The sequence below is a fragment of the Salvelinus fontinalis genome, chromosome 2 (assembly GCF_029448725.1).
Source record: "Salvelinus fontinalis isolate EN_2023a chromosome 2, ASM2944872v1, whole genome shotgun sequence".
Taxonomy (NCBI): Eukaryota; Metazoa; Chordata; class Actinopteri; order Salmoniformes; family Salmonidae; genus Salvelinus; species Salvelinus fontinalis.
The window spans coordinates 54,464,279-54,483,534 of NC_074666.1; the positions used below are offsets into that span (position 1 = coordinate 54,464,279).

The 19,256-nt window shown below is 45.7% G+C and overlaps 1 protein-coding gene across 4 annotated transcripts in view; it reads left to right on the forward strand.

Annotated features, from left to right (window-relative positions):
* LOC129821241 (rho GTPase-activating protein 26-like) overlaps positions 1-19,256 on the forward strand; it is a 110,638-nt gene that overhangs the window by 66,957 nt on the left and 24,425 nt on the right. For all 4 annotated transcript variants that reach the window (XM_055878679.1, XM_055878696.1, XM_055878705.1 and 1 more), the window contains exons 10-20: positions 4,569-4,663; positions 5,601-5,679; positions 6,051-6,087; positions 6,322-6,387; positions 6,528-6,602; positions 7,247-7,331; positions 7,747-7,805; positions 14,584-14,689; positions 16,899-17,058; positions 17,756-17,903; positions 18,161-18,407. In XM_055878679.1, coding sequence (XP_055734654.1) covers positions 4,569-4,663; positions 5,601-5,679; positions 6,051-6,087; positions 6,322-6,387; positions 6,528-6,602; positions 7,247-7,331; positions 7,747-7,805; positions 14,584-14,689; positions 16,899-17,058; positions 17,756-17,903; positions 18,161-18,407 — 1,157 coding nt within the window. The remainder of the gene's footprint in view (positions 1-4,568; positions 4,664-5,600; positions 5,680-6,050; positions 6,088-6,321; positions 6,388-6,527; positions 6,603-7,246; positions 7,332-7,746; positions 7,806-14,583; positions 14,690-16,898; positions 17,059-17,755; positions 17,904-18,160; positions 18,408-19,256) is intronic.

A 19,256-nucleotide genomic window follows, 5' to 3' on the forward strand; every position in this document is an offset into this window, starting at 1 on the left:
TGTCCCAGTCTGTAATCCTCACATGTTTTAAAGATGACCACCATCATTCCTGTCCCCGAGAACTCCACGGCTTCATGTTATAATGAGTACCGTCCTGTAGCACACATCTGTAATCATGAAGTGGTTTGAAAGTCTGGTTATGGCACACATCAACTCCATCATTCCAGACACCCTAGACCCACTCCAATTTGCATCCTGCCCCAACAGATCCATAGAAGACGCAATCTCAATTACACTCCACACTGCCCTCACCCACCTAGATAAGAGGAATACCTATGTGAAATGCTGTTCATTGACCACAGCTCAGCGTTCAACACCATTGTCCCCTTCAAGCTCATCACCAAGCTTAGGACCCTGGGACTGAACACCTCCCTCTGCAACTGGATCCTGGACTTCCTGACGGGCCGACCCAAGGTGGTGTGGTGAGGGTAGGCAACATCATCTCCACCACTCTGACTCTCAACACAGGGGCCCCACAGGGGTGTGTGTATAGTCCCCCTCAGGAGGCTGAAAAGGTTTGGCATGGGCCCTCAAGTCCTCACAAAGTTCTACAGTTGCACCATTGAGAGCATCTTGACTGGCTACATTACTGCTTGGTATGGCAACAGCACCGCCATCAATCACATAGCGCTACAGAGGGTAGTGCGGACAGCCCAGTACATCACTGGGTCCGAGCTCCCTGCCATACAGGACCTCTATATCAGGCGGTGTGAAAGGAAGCACCGGAAAAGGAGTCTCCAGCCACCCAAGCCATAGACTGTTCTCTCTGCTTCCGCATGGAAAGCGGTACAGGTGCATCAAGCTTGACACCAACAGGCTCCTGAACAGCTTCCATCTCCAAGCTATAAGACTGCTAAATAGCTAAATCTGAGTTGACCCTTGTACTTTTTGTTGTTGTTGCACTGTCTCTATGCACACTCACAGGAATCTAAACACTCACGCACACTGACATTTCAACACTCACTTAATTTGCTCACACACACATAACATGCACTCACATTTATAATTACTTTACACACACGCACACACATACACTCACATATTCATCGTATATGCTGCTGCTGCTACTCTGTTTATCATATATCCTGATGCCTCTTCACCTTACTACATGAAAGTATGTGGACACCTGCTCGTCGAACATGTCATTCCAAAATCATGGGCATTAATGTGGAGTTGGTTCCCCTTTGGTGCTATAACAGCCTCCACTCTTCTAGGAAGGCTTTCCACTAGATGTTGGAACATTGCTGGGGGACTTGCTTCCATTAGTGAAGTCGGGCACTGATGTTGGGTGATTAGGCCTGGCTCGCAGTTGGCGTTCCAATTCATCCTTAAAGGTGTTTGATGGGGTTGAGACCAGGGCTCTGTGCAGACCAGTCAAGTTCTTCCACACAGATCTCGACAAACCATTTTCTGTATGTACCTCGCTTTGTGCACGGGAGCATTGTCATGCTGAAACATTAAAGGGCCTTCCCCAAACTGTTGCCACAAAGTTGGAAGCACAGAATTGTCTAGAATGTCACTGAATGCTGTAGCGTTAAGATTTACCTTCCCTGGAATTAAGGGACCTAGCCCAAAACATGAAAAACAGCCCCAGACCATTATTCCTCCTCCACCAAACTTTACAGTTGGCACTATGCATTGGGGCAGGTAGCGTTCTCCTGGCATCCGCCAAACCGAGATGTGTCCATCGGACTGCCAGATGGTGAAGCGTGATTCATCACTCCAGAGAACGCGTTTCCACTTCTCCAGAGTCCAATGGCGGCGAGCTTTACACCTCTCCAGCCGACGTTTTACATTGAGCATGGTGATCTTAGGTTTGTGTGCGGCTGCTCGGCCATGGAAATCCATTTCATGAAGCTCCCGACGAACAGTTCTTGTGCTGACGTTGCTTCCAGAGGCAGTTTGGAACTCGGTAGTCAGGGTTGCAACCGAGGACAGAAGACTTTTACGCGCTACACGCTTCAGCACTCGGTGGACCCGTTCTGTGAGCTTGTGTGGCCTACCACTTTTGCGACTGGATGTTTCCACCTGACAATAACAGCACATACAGTTAACTGGGGCAGTTCTAGCAGGGTAGACATTTGACGAACTGACTTGTTGGAAAGGTGGCATTCTATGACGGTACCACGTTGAAAGTCACTGAGCTCTTCAGTAAGGCTATTCTACTTCCACTGTTTGTCTATGGAGATTGCATGACTGTGTGCTCAATTTTCTACACCTGTCAGCAACGGGTATGGCTGATATATCCAAATCCATTAATTTAAAGTGAAAGGAAGCACCTCTATCCGTCCAGTATCCCTGCACATTGTAAATACGGTATTGGAACTGACCCTGTATATAGCTTCTTACTTTCTCATGGTCTTCTTCTTTGTATTTCTTATGTGTTTTTGTTTTACCTTATGTTATTTTGAGTGTTACGTTGATATTGATTAATGCGTTGTTAGGTTTGAGCAGAGAGAGAAATGTTGGCATCCTTTGCCCGAGAACTGGCGGGCAAAGGATGCCAACATTTCTCTCTCTTCTCCCTCTCTCTCTGCTCCAACAACTACAAGGTCACACGGCATGGTAGAGTGGCATTTGGTGCAGGTAAACAAACAGACAACCACAAATGATCCATTATATTGACCGGATACTCAAGTAGTCGTTTTAATGTCACGTGCATTTAGACACTTAGCTAGCAAGTTAGCAAACCAAATGAATAGCTGGAGCCCTGAGCTAAGGACTGGGGCAACAGCCACCCAGTCATGATTTCAAGCAGAAATCATGTGTGACATCTGTCTCTAGAGATTTGAATGACTGCAGTTGATTAGTGCTTCATAATACATCTGTGTGCTGGAGTCTGGCCTTGTGGTAGTGCTGCCGACTCCGGACTATAACTTGACCTTTCTGGTATGGGTTCAAACCCAGCCTGCGTCTTCATATCTGTATTCCTTTACCTGAATGTTTCCTCCTTTCGTTTGTGACTTTCTATCCCAATAAAGAGAAAATACTACTACCGATATTTATTTTTACTGACAAAAATATAAATGCAACATGCAAGAATTTCAAAGGTTTTACTGAGTTACAGCTCATATAAGGAAATCAGTCAATTGAATTAAGTTCATTAGGCCCTAATCTATGGATTTCACATGAATGGAAATACAGATATGCATCTTTTGGTCACTGATACCTTAAGAAATGGGCCTCAGGATCTCGTCACGGTGCAGTGTCTCTGTGCATTCAAATTTCCATCAATTAAAGCCAATTGTGTTTGTTGTCGGTCGCTTATGCCTGCTCATACCATAACCCCCATCTCCCCCCACCACCATGGACAACGTTGACATCAGCAAACCGCTCGCCAACACAACGCCATACACGCGGTCTGCGGTTGTGAGGCCTTTTGGACGTACTGCCAAATTCTCTAAGATGACATTGGAGGCGGTTTATGGTAGAGAAGTGAATATTCAATTCTCTGGCAATAGCTCTGGTGGACATTCCTGCAGTCAGCATGCCAATTGCACACTCCCTCAAAACTGTGGCATTGTGTTGTGTGACAATACTGCACAATTTAGAATGGCCTGTCATTGTCCCCAGCACAAGATGCACCTGTGTAATGATCATGCTGTTTAATCAGCTTCTTGATATGCCACAACTGCCAGGTGGATGGATTATCCTTGCAAAGGAGAAATGCTCGCTGACAGGGATGTCAACTTTTGCGAACAACATTTGAGAGAAATAAGATGTTTGTGCGTATGGAACATGTCTAGGATCTTTTATTTCAGCTCATGAAACATGGGACCAACATTTTTACATGTTGCTTTTATGTTTTGTTCAGTGTAAATGTAAAAATGCATCCGAAAGAGTGATTCCTGGTAGGCACATCTGCCCCCGACATCTCAGTGTTGTCACTGTCAGTGGGCAAGGACAAACACTAAGTGGTAGTACATCGCTCCTCATGTCACTGTTCCTCTCATCCTCTCGCACTGATTGAAGTGTACTGTGGGGGGAAAGGATGGTAGAAAGAGGGCGATGAAGTGATGGAGGAAGAGGACAAAGGGCAGAAGAGGGGATAGAGGATGAGACCACGGGAGGAGAAAGAGCAGGGGAGGAGAGAGGTGATGGTGGGAGAGCAGAGGAGTAAAGTAGGAAGGGCAGAAAAGCATCATGGACACGAAGGAGGAAGGATCAGAGAGGAGAGACCATTCAGAACACATCAGCGTGGCTTGATGCTCCGTCTCAGGATTGCTGCCATGTGTCTCCCAGGATTCTCTGTGCAAACAGTGGTGACTGGTCAGTTGCTAATGCACTCCCTTCGAAGGAGCGAGGAGGCGGGGAGGAGAGGGAATGACGGGGAGATGGGCTGTGGAATGGTTGCACTGAAATAACCTACATCAAAGTTTCTCATCTGTTTTTTTTCCAAAGACAAAGTCCATCCATCCTTGTCCACAATTCACTATGAGAATCAAAGACGTGTATCTTAAAATGACTTGGTTCCATACACGTTTGCGAAAGGCACTTCACATTGTTTGAACTTGAGTGTCATAAATGTCTCTTCTTAAAGGTTGATTAAGGTTTCCGCTGTCTTTCAGGGGGAGGAGGAGAGCTTCACTCTGAAGTCCTGCACAAGGCGGAAGACGGATTCTATAGAGAAGAGGTTCTGTTTCGACGTGGAGGCTGTAGACAGGTGAGTCATTGCTGCTGGCTAGTAGCTTGTTGTTACCCATTACAACCACATGGTGGTGCTCACGAGTGTTGCTGGGCTGAGGCTGTGGCCGACTGACTGTGGGTCGGAGCTCAACACAGAGGATCTTAATAGGGATTGGCAAGCGGTGGATGTTAGATGACGAACGCTAAGTGAGATATCTGCCACCTCTCCAGCCCGGTCATAGAAGGGTGTTGCCTGACTGTATATAAAGCAGCAGAGCCAGTGACTCCCTAACTCTAACACTAGCTCTACTGTGGCCGCTTCAGCCACTGATCTCCCTCTTCCTACATCGGCCCATTCCTTCACTCAACCCTCGTAATTTATTCATGGCGTTTGTTTGTCCTCTGCCCAGAGTGTTTGTGTGTGTGTGTGTGTTTGTTCGCTCGATGCCGTGCACTGCTGTTGTTAGCAGCAGGAAAGTAAAAGCTGGCCTCAACATGCTTTAGCACGCAAAGGCATCGCAAAGACATAACTTGAGGGTGACTGTTAGTGAGAGCGTGCGTTATGGCGTCCTCTGCCCCAGAGTGTGTGTGTGTGTGTGTGTGTGTGTGTATATGTGTGTGGGTGTGTGGTTTTAATGGAGGACTGTGTTGACAGCTGAAGGTGAGCCTGCTGCCAGGGCCAGGTGAAATATGGTAACGCCGGCCAGAGATGAGCGTAGCTCAGTTGTAGTTTCGGATAGGGCCGGGGTTGGATTGATAGAGGTGTCAGTCTGTGCTGGGATGGCCGTGGTGGACGCAGCAGATTGACTTGATGGGGGATAATGTTTAATAATGTCAGAGGACCCAAAGAGGGTGGACAACCCCCTTATGTAGCAGTGATTTCCTTCTGTCAGTCACTGCTACATGGTGTGTTGCGTTTGATTAAAGACTGATCTTTGTGCGTGTTTGTTTGTGTGTGTGTTTGTGTGTTGCAGGCCAGGGGTGATCACCATGCAAGCTCTATCGGAGGAAGACCGCAGGCTGTGGATGGAAGCTATGGATGGGAGAGAACCGGTACGTTGCCAGCGGTACACACTCATCCTGTGCGTGTGTGTGCGTGCCTGTGTGTGTGTGTGTACTCATATGCGTATAGCCCACCACGGGGATTCCAGGCATAGCTGACGAACTAACCTTCAACTCCTTTAGGAAGCCACTTCAGTCCGTAGCAACCTCCATTGATGTCAATGTACCGTGCTACTACTCACCAGGCAGGCAGTGTGGCATGCTGTGTACGACACTGTTTATTACAGCATAGTGTACATGGGCTTATGCAAGTACAGCCTGTGTTCAGTTCACGGATAGGTGTTTGTGACCGGTGGTGGTGGTTGATGGCGGTAACGCTAAGCTGTGTAACCGTGGTAACTGGGTGTCTCTGTTCCTTCCAGGTCTATAACTTAAACAGAGACAGCCAGAGTGAAGGCCGTAAGTGACACATCGGTATTATTTTGCTTTACTCTACCATCCGTCCGTATGAATGCACACTGATAATTGATGGGATTCATTCACTTCTCTACCTCCGTTTCTCCCTCTATTTTTCTCCACACCTGTCTCGCTTCCTCCCACTCTTTCTCTCTCTACCTTTCTCTCTCTCGTCCTCTCCCTCTCCCACTGTCCCACGCTGCCTCTCCCCCTCCCCCCTCTCTCTCCATCTTTCAGTGGCCCAGCTGGATGTGGTTGGCTTCAACGTTGTGAAGAAGTTCATCTACGCTGTGGAGACCAGAGGTAATGAACTAAGGCTTGGCTGCTTACAGGCTTCACAGGTCTCTAGTACTACTGTTATTGCGAACCTGGTGTCACTGGTCACTCTTGCAAGTCCTATACACTCTTTATAGATATCTGTCCTGTTCTGTCCTGCCCCACAGGCATTGACGAGCAGGGCCTGTACAGGATTGTTGGAGTAAACTCCAGGGTGCAGAAACTCCTGGGTCTTGCCATGGGTAAGACAGAGAGATAATGGAGCTGTGTGTGTGTGTGTGTGTGTGTGTGTGTGTGTGTGTGTGTGTGTGTGTGTGTGTGTGTGTGTGTGTGTGTGTGTGTGTGTGTGTGTGTGTGTGTGTGTGTGTGTGTGTGTGTGTGTGTGTGTGTGTGTGTGTGTGTGTGTGTGTGTGTGTGTGTGAGAGAGTGCGAGAAAGATTGAGTCCTTGCCGCAAAAACAAATCCAAACAGGTAATATTTGGGGGCAAGATTGAATCGAACTTATTTAACATTTATGCAGTAGTTTTGTTTGCACAACCTGTCTTATTCTGATAGCTGGAATTTCCTGCTCCTCCTGTTAGAGGAGTCTATACTGTAGTAGAAAACCATCCTGCGGATTTATGTGAATAGCTATGGGGAATAGGCAATTTATGCAACTGTATAAATAATGCAACACAAGTTGAATTACTGTAGATATACCGTAGCTCTGAGACTGACAGACGGAAAAACACAGGAGGAGGTGACCATAGAACTGGTAGAGGACTGGATGAGAGAATATACTGACAACTGGAAAATAGAATACACGAGATAGGTTCAATCACAAACGTCTGAAATCACAAAGCTCCTCAAATGACAGATGATGACATCTATCCTCTCCCTCTGACAGATCCTAAAACCTGTGCTGACGTGGAGCTGGACAGTACAGAATGGGAGATCAAGACCATCACCAGCGCAATCAAGTACTACCTTAGGTACAGTACTGTGAATCCATTGCCCAGGTCTAGTCATGGAAATGACTAAAGATAGTTAAGAAACACAGGCTCTCTATGAGTACTGCAGTGTGTACAATAGTGTGTACAATAACACTGCACTGAGTGAGAGAGGGCTGAGAGCATGTGGTTGTCCAGTATGGCCCTGGCCTGCTGAGTAGAGCTAAGCAGGACAGGATCGAGGGCCATGGGCGAGAGCAGAAGGGTTAAGTCTAAAGAAGAGGAGATGAGAGAGGAGGAGGGGGTTGAGGGCTAGGACTGAGGAGACCCACATACACAAACAGCCCAGTTTTCCGCCTGCCTAATGAAGAGGGAAATCAGCCTGATGAGTGGAGGGCCATGACTCCCTGCCTGCCTGCCGCTGTGCCCATTGACTCTCTGTGTCTTCTCTCCTCAGAATGCTGCCCGCGCCCCTTATGACTTATCAGTATCAAAGGAGCTTCATCAAGGCAGCCAGTGAGTCTTTTCTCTCCTCCTCCTTCCTCTCTCTCTCTTTCTCGCTCTTTCTCTCTCTGTCTCTCTCTCTCATAACAGTTGATCTGGTTCCACTACTTTTGCCCTCTTCCTCTTCCTGATAGCAGCTCCGCTGACTTTGTTTTGATAAACCAGTCTGGTTTTGAATTTGATGGCCTGGTTAAGCTCCGTTGGGCAGTAGTGGGGTTGACGTGTGAAGGAGAAGCAGGACGTAAGGGTGTGTGTCCTTGGCAAGCCATAAAGGAAATGGCTTTATAGTGGGGCCAGCTGGGATAATGGAGGATGGGAAAGATAACCAACAACAACAAGTATAGCCTATAATATATTTATTGCCCCCTCCCCCAACCTTCCCTTTACCATCTCCCTGTCCAATAATTGGTCCTTACATTAGCCAGAGCTGCATTTTTCTCTCTCTCTCTCTCTCTCTCTCTCTCTCTCTCTCTCTCGCTCTCTCGCTCTCTCGCTCTCTCGCTCTCTCGCTCTCTCGCTCTCTCGCTCTCTCGCTCTCTTGCTCTGCTCTGCTCTGCTCTGCTCTGAGATGTCGACCAGCATGCAGTGCCTAGAGGAAACAGACATCAGGCCATTGCCCTAAGATGAACTCTTTTTTACGAGCACCTCCTCTTCCTCCTCCTGAGCCGCCCGCCCCTCTTTGCTCTGCTCCGGTTTTGGGAGGGAAGGCTGCGTGCAATCAGGAACCTAGTCTGAGGCATGCACCAGCAGGAAAACACACACCTACCAGACACGAACACTCATACTCATACACTTTCTGTCACACACAAACTCACTTAAATGACCACAGACACACACTAATCTTAATCTTAACCCGAAAATTTAACCCTAAACCTACTTCTAACCTTACCACAAAATATTTTTTTTCATTCTTTTTATATAAAAAAAAAAGAATTCTTCCCAATTTCATGATATCAGATTGGTGGTTAGTCTTATCCCATCGCTGCAACTCCCGTACAGACTCGGGAGAGGCGAAGGTCGAGAGCCGTGCGTCCTCCGAAACACGACCCTGCCAAGTCGCACTGCTTCTTGACACACTGCTCGCTTAACCCAGAAGCCAGCCGCACCAATGTGTCGGAGGAAACACAGTACAACCGGCGACCGTGTCAGTGGGCTTCACACACACACACACACACACACACACACACACACACACACACACACACACACACACACACACACACACACACACACACACACACACACACACACACACACACACACACACACACACACACACACACACACACACAACCTCCCAACCCAGTCTCTGACTCTTGCTATCTTGCTTTCTTCTTAGACTTCATATCCTTCATCTTAGATTCAGATAAGCTTTATTGGCATAAATGACAAGGCCACTGTTGCTAAAGTGATGTGAGATAATGACGTCAACATTAACAGTAAAAACATTTAAAATAGTTATGGTGATTCGAGAAAGGGGACTCAGCGGCTTTGCAGTTCTTGACACAAAGCGGTCTGCCTGGCATCTACTACCATACCCCGTTCAAAGGCTCTTTTACAGTGGCTTCGGAAAGTATTTAGACCCCTTGACTTTTTCCACATTTTGGTAGGTTACAGCCTTGTTCTAAAATTGATGCATGTTTTTTTCCCCTCATCAATCTACACACCATAGTCCATAATGACAAAGCAAAAACATGATTTTAGAAATTTTTGCAAATTTTTATATCTATATATTTAAAAAACTATCACATTTCCATATGTATTGAGACCATTTACTCAGTGCTTTGTTGAAGCGATTACAGCCTCGGGTCTTCTTGGGTAGGACGCTACAAACTTGGCATTCCTGTATTTGGGTAGTTTCTGCCATTCTTCTCTGCAGATCCTCTTAAGCTCTGTCAGGTTGGATGGGGATTGTCGCTGCACAGCTATTTTCAGGTCTCTCCAGAGAGATGTTCGATCGGGTTCAAGTCTGGGCTGGCTGGGCCACTCAAGGACATTCAGAGAATTGTCCTGAAGCCATTTCTGCGTTGTCTTGGTTGTGTGCTTAGGTTCGTGGTCATATTGGAAGGTGAACCTTCACTCCAGTCTAAGGTCCTGAGCACTCTGGAACAGGTTTTCATCAAGAATCTCTCTGTACTTTGCTCCATTCATCTTTCCCTCGATCCTGACTAGTCTCCCCAGTCCCTGCTGCTGAAAAACATCCCAACAGCATGATGCCGCCACCACCATGCTTCACTGTAGGGATGGTGCCAAGTTTCCTCCAGACGTGAGGCTTGGCATTCAGGCCAAAGAGTTCAATCTTGGTTTCATCAGACCCTAAAATCTTGTTTCTCATGGTCTGAGAGTCCTTTAGGTCCTTTTGGCAAACTCCAAGCAGGCTGTCATGTGTATTTTACTGAAGTGTGGCTTCCATCTAGCCACTACCATAAAGGCCTGATTGGTGGAGTGCTGGAGAGATGGTTGTCCTTCTGAAAGGTTCTCCCTTCTGCACAGAGAAACTCTTGAGCTCTGTCAGAGTGACCATCAGGTTCTTGGTCACCTCCCTGACCAAGGCCTTTCTCCCAGAATTGCTCAGTTTGGCCGGGTGGCCAGCTCTAGGAAGAGTCTTGGTGGTTCCAAACATCTTCCATTTAAGAATGATGGAGGCCACTGTGTTCTTAAGGACCTTCAATGCTGCAGACATTTTTTGGCACGCTTCCCCAGATCTGTGCCTCGACACAATCCTGTCTCGGAGCTCTACGGACAATTCCTTCTGACATGCACTGTCAACTGTGGGACTTCATATAGACATGTGTGTGCCTTTCCAAATCATGTCCAATCAATTGAATTTACCACAGGTGGACTCACTCCAATCCAGTTGTAAAAACATCTCAAGGATGATCAATGGAAACAGGAATGCCTTGAGCTCAATTGTAAATAACGTATTTCTGCTTTTAATTAGTAATACATTTGCTCAACTTTTGTGTAGATTGATGAGAAAAAATAAACATTTAATCAATTTTAGAGTAAGGCTGTAATGTAACAAAATGTGGAAAAAGTCAAGGGGTCTGAATACTTCCCGAATGCACTGTGTATATATATATATATATATATATATATATATATATATATATATATATATATATATATATATATATATATATATATATATATATATATATATATATATATATGATATATATATATATATATATATATATATATATATATATATATATATATATATATATATATATATATATGGGTCTGCAGGTAGCCTAGTGGTTAGAACATTGGACTAGCAATGGCCAGCATCCCGGAGTTGCCTCTTCACTGTTGACGTTGAGATTGGTGTTTTGCGGGTACTATTTAATGAAGCTGCCAGTTGAGTACTTGTGAGTCGTCTGTTTCTCAAATGTTACTGACAAGAAGCACATGGCTGAGCTCTTTAATCAGCACTTCATTAAGTTAGAATTCCTATTTGACTCAGCTACGCCTCCTTGCCCGTCCAACATTTCCTCATCTCCCACCTCTTCTAATTTTTTATTTTACCTTTATTTAACTAGGCAGGTCAGTTAAGAACATATTCTTATTTTCAATGACGGGCTAGGAACAGTGGGTTAATTGCCTTGTTCAGGGGCAGAACAATAGATTTTTACCTTGTCAGCTCAGGGATTCGAGCTTACAACCTTTCAGTTACAAGTCCAATGTTCTAACCACTAGTCTATTCCCCTGCCACGCTACAAAGTTTATCCCTGCAGGCAGTCACTGAGGAGCTCCTTAAACTTGACCCCAAAAAAACATCTGGGTCAGATGGTTTAGACCCTTTCTTCTTTAAGGTTGCTGCCCCTATCATCGCCAAGCCTATCTCCAACCTCTCCTTTCTGGAGAGGTTCCCATTGCTTGGAAGGCAGCCACAGTTCATCCTTTATTTAAAGGGGGAGATCAAGCTGATCCTAACTGTTATAGGCCTATTTATATTTTGCCCTGTTAATAAATAAATAAATCGAAAAACTTGTTAATAATCAACTGACTGGCTTTCCTTATGCCTATAGTATTCTCTCGGGTATGCAATCTGGTTTCCGCTCAGGTTATGGATGTGTCCTTAAAGGTCCTCAAAGATGTCACCATTGCCCTTGATTCTAAGCAATATTGTGCTGGTATTTTTATTTACTTGGCCAAAGCTTTTGATACGGTAGACCATTTCATTCTTGTGGGCCGGCTAAGGAGTATTGGTGTCTCTGAGGGGACTTTGGCCTGGTTTGCTAACTACCTCACTCAAAGAGTGCAGTGTATAAAGTCAGAAAATCTGCTATCTCAGCCACTGCCTGTCACCAAGGGACTACTCCAAAGGTCAATCCTAGGCCCCACGCTCTTCTCAATTTACATCAACAACATAGCTCAGGCAGTAGGAAGCTCTCTCATCCATTTATATGCAGATGATACAGTCTTATACTCAGCTGGCCCCTCCGCGGATTTTGTGTTAAATGTTTTATAATAAAGCTTTCTTAGTGTCCAACAAGCTTTCTCTACCCTTAACCTTGTTCTGAACACCTCCAAAACAAGGTCATGTGGTTTGGTAAAAATAATGCCCCTCCACAGGTGTTATTACTACCTCTGAGGGTTTAGAGCTTGTGGTAGTCAACTCATACAAGTACTTGGGAGTATGGCTAGACTGTGCACTGTCCTTCTCTCAGCACATATCAAAGCTGCAGGCTAAAGATGCATCTAGACTTGGTGTCCTCTATCGTAATCGCTCCTCTTTCACCCCAGCTGCCAAACTAACCCTGATTCAGATGACCATCCTACCCATCCTAGATTACGGAGAAGGGTGCTCTCGAGCGGCTAGATGTTCTTTACTATTCGGCCATCAGATTTGCAACCAATGCTCCTTATAGGACACATCACTGCACTCTATACTCCTCTGTAAACTGGTCATCTCTGTATACCCGTCTCAAGACCCACTGGTTTATGCTTATTAATAAAACCCTCTTAAGCCTCACTCCCCCCTATCTGAGATATCTACTGCAGCCCTCATCCTCCACATACAACACCCGTTCTGCCAGTCACATTCTGTTAAAGGTCCCCAAAGCACACACATCCCTGGGTCGCTCATCTTTTCAGTTTGCTGCAGCTAGCGACTGGAACGAGCTGCAACAAACACTCAAACTGGACAGTTTTATCTCAATCTCTTCATTTAAAGACTCAATCATGGACACTCTTACTGACAGTTGTGGCTGCTTTGTGTGATGTATTGTTGTCTCTACCTTCTTGCTCTTTGTGCTGTTGACTGTGCCCAATAATGTTTGTACCATGTTTTGTGCTGCTACCATGTTGTGCTGCTACCATGTTGTTGTTATGTTGTGTTCCTACCATGCTGTGTTGTCATGTGTTGCTGCCTTGCTATGTTGTTATCTTAGGTCTCTCTTTATGTAGTGTTGTGTTGTCTCTCTTGTTGTGATGTGTATTTTGTCCTATATTTATATTTATATTTATATATATATTTATATATTTATTATTTATTTGTAATTTTTATTTTATTTTTTATCCCAGGCCCCCGTCCCCGCAGGAGGCCTTTTGCCTTTTGGTAGGCCGTCATTGTAAATAAGAATTTGTTCTTAACTGACTTGCCTAGTTAAATAAAGGTTCAATAACAAATGTGAGTGTGTGTACGCGCGCAGGTATGTGTGTGTGCGAAGAAACTCTGAGTCGATTGCGGTGGGGAGGTGACAGTGGGGGTATGATGTAGTGTCACCCCCTGTGAACGCTCTGTACACTGGCTTTGTGGTGACTGATGAGGGCCATCCATCAGCTGTCTGCTCCCCGAGGCCTGGCTGGCCCTCTGGCTTGAACATATCTGGCTGGACCACACTGATTCAGAGCCCAGGACAGCACAGTGCACTGACCTGCAGACACACAGACCTGCCCAGTGACCCATTTTTGCAATGGCCTGCAATCCTGGGTTCAAATGGCATTTGTCTTATTTCAAATGTATCTGTGTTTCGAACTTCAGCTGCTTTTCATTGTGTTTTTTCTGGCTGGCACAATGGAACCGATGAAATATAACTATATGCTCAAATTATTTGAAAGATAACCAATTCGATTTGATTCTATTCTATTTGAACCCGGTTGGGCAGCCCTGTCCCAGTCCAGAAGACACTAGAAGAGAGAGAGAGGTAGCCTCAACTCCAGCTGTTGTTCAGTGTTGACTGGTCTGGTATCACGAGACTAGGACAGAGGTACTGTAGGGTTCAGTAGTGAAGGTGTTCTGAGGCAAACCTCTCTCAGGTTAATGGAGGATAATGATAATGCTGGCTGCATTCAGAAGCTACGTGCAGGTTGTAACCGATAGTATGTTTACCACAGTCTCCAAGGAATAAGTTCTTTGATCAAATCTGTAGTACGATAAGCTCTTGTGGGGAAGCAGCAGTATAGTATATTGGCCGCGTGGGCAGTTAAAGGGGAATTGAACTAAGGGCAGGGTATTATAGTATTATTTTCACCAGGCTTCTGGTAAATGCAATAGCGCCAATATGTTATGATAATGGCGAAAAGAGTATTCTATATGAAGTTGTCACTGTTGTTTAGACAGAGGATTACCGGAAACCAGTGTCCTTACTAACCTCACCTTCCACCTTCATCTCTCCCCCTCCGCTCCATCTCTTCCCTCCCCTCCATCTCTCTCTCTCGCACTCTCTCCCCCCTCCATCTCTTCTCTATCTCTCCCCTCCCCTCCTCTCTCTCTCTCTCTCTCTCCCGATCTCTCCCCCTCCATCCCTCCATCTCCCCCCCCCCCCCCATCTCTCTGTAGAACTAGACAATCAGGAGGCGAGGATCACAGAGATCCACAGCATCATCCACCGGCTCCCAGAGAAAAACCGCCAGATGCTGGACCTGCTTACCAAACACTTGGCAAAGTAGGTTAAGTTTAGGCCCGGGGTCCACGGACCCTTTTACTGTGTTACAAATCCCCCGGACCGCACTACGCTGATGACCACGACTACCTCTGAGTCCCAAATGGCACCCTTTTCCCTATACAGTGCGCTACCTTTCACCAGAGCCATATGGGGCCTGGTCAAAAGTTGTGCACTCAATAGGGAATACGGGGAAATTTGGGACTCCGTTGTAGTCAGGGTCATGAGCGCAGTGCGGTCAGGGGGATTTGTAACACATTAAAAGGGTCCGGCCATGACCATGACCACGCCTATAAGAGGATTGGCTTGGTAATGAACTCTGCACTGTATTGTTGACAGCAGTATGCAGTAATGGCTCCTAGCTTTCCCCTGTGTCCCCCCCCCCTACTACACGCCACGATCAACACACAGCATTAGTTTGGTCCTGGCCTCATTCTATCTTTTTGGGTATTGTTGTCCAATTGAGGCAGTGGAGCCATCTGTCTGTCTCAATGATCCTCCAGCATTAGGATTATGTCAGGGTGACGGTAGGTTACTGTCAGAGGCAGGCTGCAGACCTAATACTCTTACCCTCTTTGTTGTTGTCCAGCATGCTGAGATAGGATTACGGATCATCCCAAACTGGTCTTGGTGGGTTAGATTTCACTTGCATACACCATGTCTATTTACATATCTATTTGTATTTCATGTGCTGTTACCTATGAGATGGTAAGTCCAGAAATCGTAGATTTCAGTGTTTTCTATAGATCGAAATGGGCAGATGTTGGATTATAACGGTGTTGAAGTGTTAGAAATGTAGCTAAAAGAAGGGCTCGACTTTGTTAGCATGTGCACTATGATGCAGCAGTTTTTTTTGGGCCAACTGGCAACTGGCGTTAGTGATATGTGTCGCAATTAAGGAACACATCAGCGACAGCGGAGGGTCGTCCGCTAACGAACGGCTCTTTGTAGAACGGTTATTTTTTCTGTGATCGTCGGGAGCCAAATCGCATCTTTGAAAGAGCTGTTCATTTGTCTCCCTCATTTGCATACTTTAACTACTGCTTTTTGAGCTCCAAACAACAATTATCTGCAAATGAGTTATAAAAACATTCGCTAAAGATTGCAATTCCTCACTGCAGGAACAATATATAGTGAGGAGAGAGTCTTTTTCTGGTCCGCACATTTTTACAGTGCGTGCATATTGTTTTTTGCAGGCCATCTAATCATTTGGTCAGGTAAAAATGTATTTGAACTTGCATGTCACAATCGGACGTAACTTGTTGGCTTTAAAATGTATTTGAACGTGCATGTCACAATCGGACATGACATGGTTTTAGGTACATTTTAAGCGCTACTGAATAAAGAGCAGTTTGGAAGCCACATCATCATATCTTTTAGCTAAACAGAGCCAAATAAGCAAGCTCACTGAAAGACTTAAATTCTAATAAGAATCACTTATTTTGTGTCTTAAATGGCGCTCTATTCCTTTTATAGCACACTAGCGAGATGTTGTTGTTGGGGTGGTCAATTTATTCTATTTAATTACATTTATGATAACACAGACAAAAAACTGAACACCCACTCATTCCCACCCTGCACCCACACAGGACCTCATTTACTGAAGATATCATAGCAATTCTCTTCTTTTTTTCAGTCGACCATAGCTCAACATTTGTCTCTTTAGCACCATGCATATGGGACACAGAAAGTTTCATGTTAGCTGGGTCCATAAATGAAAGCGCCCTTTTGACAGAGAGTAAGGCTCTTGCCAACGCAACACAACCATCTTTTTGGCTGCCGTAAGTCCGGCTAGCCATATTGTTTTTTCGCCTTCGGTAAGTTCCATTGAAGAATCGTCATTGATTGTTGTTGGTGAAAAGGGTATATTTTTAGAAACAAGGGTGGATAAAGACTTTAAAACCTGATTCCAGAATGGGAGGACCTCTGGGCATTCCCAAATCATGCAAAAACATGCCTTGGGCATGTCTCTCTCTCTCCCTCCCTCTCTCTCTGTCTCTTTCTCTTTGTCTCTCTCTCGTTCTCTCAGTTTCTCTCTGTCTCTCTCTCGTTCTCTCTCTCTGTCTGTCTGTCTCGCTCTCGTTCTCGCTCTCTCTGTCTCGTTCTCTCTCTCTCTGTCTCTCTCTCTCTCTCACACACACACAAACACACCTTTTCATCTTTCTCCTTTCTTTCCCATCCCTCCCTCCCTGCTCCTCCCTCCCTCCCCCAGTGTGGCCAGTCACCACCAGCAGAACCTGATGACTGTGGCCAACCTGGGCGTGGTGTTCGGCCCCACTCTGCTGAGGCCCCAGGAGGAGACTGTGGCCGCCATCATGGACATCAAGTTCCAGAACATTGTGGTAGAGATCCTCATCGAGAACCACGAGAGGGTGAGTCAGACGGTCAGTTGTTCAACACAGTCCAACACCCAGACGTGGATGACGGCACAAGTCTCTAATTCGCAGCCCCTATCACTCACCGCTTACCACATTTCTCTTTCCCTGGACATACACCATTGTGTGTAGGGCAACTGTTCAACCTCTGTCCAATACCCAGTACCTAAATTTGTTTGTAAGTTAAGCACATTCTGAAAAGGGGCCCACGAGAGGAAGGGAGGAAGGGTGAGAAAAGTCACAACTATAATCCGGTTAGCCAGGGTGGAGGAGTATTTCTCACTAAGCACACCGGTGAAAACTAATGACCCACTTTTACTTGAGCAGTGATTGATCTGAGATTCATCAGCCCCAGGGTTTTGATTTGATTATCTGAATGGAACGGGAGCAATGTTGTCAGAGGAATGTCAGCTGCAAGACAGTGTTGGGAACATAAGCATCAACAGTATTACTTGCTGATAACATCTCTGAAAACCTGAAACCATTATGGGAGTGAAATGGAAAGTATTACGCTATGTATAACTGATCATTCTAGTCTCCTCTCTTCTCACAAGGGCCCTACTATAGGACTGTCAAACTAATTATAGTTGTGTGAACTAATGTATAGTTAGTTGTGTGAGTAAGTTATATTAGCCATGGGTGGGTACTGGTAGTCTGTATGTGTAGGTTGAATTTGCCAGTCCTGTGTGCGCAGATATTCAAGGATATGCCAGTTCCGGGAGGTGGCCCGGCCAACCTACAGCTCAACCTGCAGCCTCGGAGGAAAAGCGCAGAGAGCAAAGCCCCTTCCTGCAGCGAGAGACCCCTCACCCTCTTCCACACACCCCCACACACCCAGAAAGGTAGGCAGGAGCACAACACAGTCTCTTTACCACACACACCCTTCTTCGATGTTCAAAGTGTCAGTCGGGACAGGACACATCCACATTGCCTGAGATTTGTCCGTCCTCCTTTATAAGAAATGACTTTATAGGCAGAAAAACATCTATTGACAGCATTTACTTTAGCGGCTGACACGTTGATCACCAATCTTAAATATCCTACTCAGCCACTCACATTTTGTATACTCAGTGTACATCTTCTTCTTGCTGTTACGTAGTGGAGAAGAGGAACAGCGTGGTAGTGAACTCTACTCCAGAGCCCCAGCAGCTTCAGCCGGCCCAGGCCAATGCCCCCCACAACAACCCATCAGCCACCCGCTCTTCCTCCACAGCAGCGGTCAACCATAACAGCAGCGGCAGCCACGGCCACAGCTGGACCCAACGCAACAGCCTGACTAGCACTGACGGAGATCAGGATGGGGGCCTGATGGCCAGGCAGAACTCACAGAGCCGCCCTAACTCACTGTGAGTACACATGCATAAGCACGATGCACGCACGCACGCACGCACGCACGCACGCACGCACACACACACACACACACACACACACACACACACACACACACAAGCTCTCTTTCTTTCCCCCTCCTCTCTCTTTCTTTCTTCAGCCTCCTCTCTTTCTTTCTTTCTTCAGCCTCCTCACCAGACAAGGGGGATTCTCTGCATTGACATCAAAATAACATTTTTATTGGTCACATACACATGGTTAGCAGATGTTATTGCGAGTGTAGCGAAATGCTTGTGCTTCTAGTTTCGACAGTGCAGCAATATCTAACAAGTAATATCGAACAATTCCACAACAAGTACCTAATACACACAAATCTAAGTAAGGAATGGAATAAGAATTTATAAATATAAATATATGGATGAGCAATGTCAGAACGGCATAGGATAAGATGCAATAGATTGTATAGAATACAGTATATACATATGAGATGAGTAATGCAAGATATGTAAACATTATTAAAGTGGCATTATTAAAGTGACTACTGTTCCATTTATTAAAGTGGCCAATGATTTCAAGTCTGTATGTAGGCAGCAGCCGCTCTGTGCTAGTGATGGCTGTTTAACAGTCTGACATAATACCAATTCAAGTGATGATAGAAGACATGTTTGATGGAATTTGATCTTGTCTTGTGAAATCTCCCAAAGGTAGACAAAAGTAATATTGCCCACTGGGAGTTGTGAGATGTGTTCATAAAGGCAGCCTCTGGCACATTCAACCTACACATACTACAGGTACCCACCCATAGCACATGTGCGTCCTCTCTGATGACAAAAATACTGGAATTGTAATCCATTACGTTACAGGCT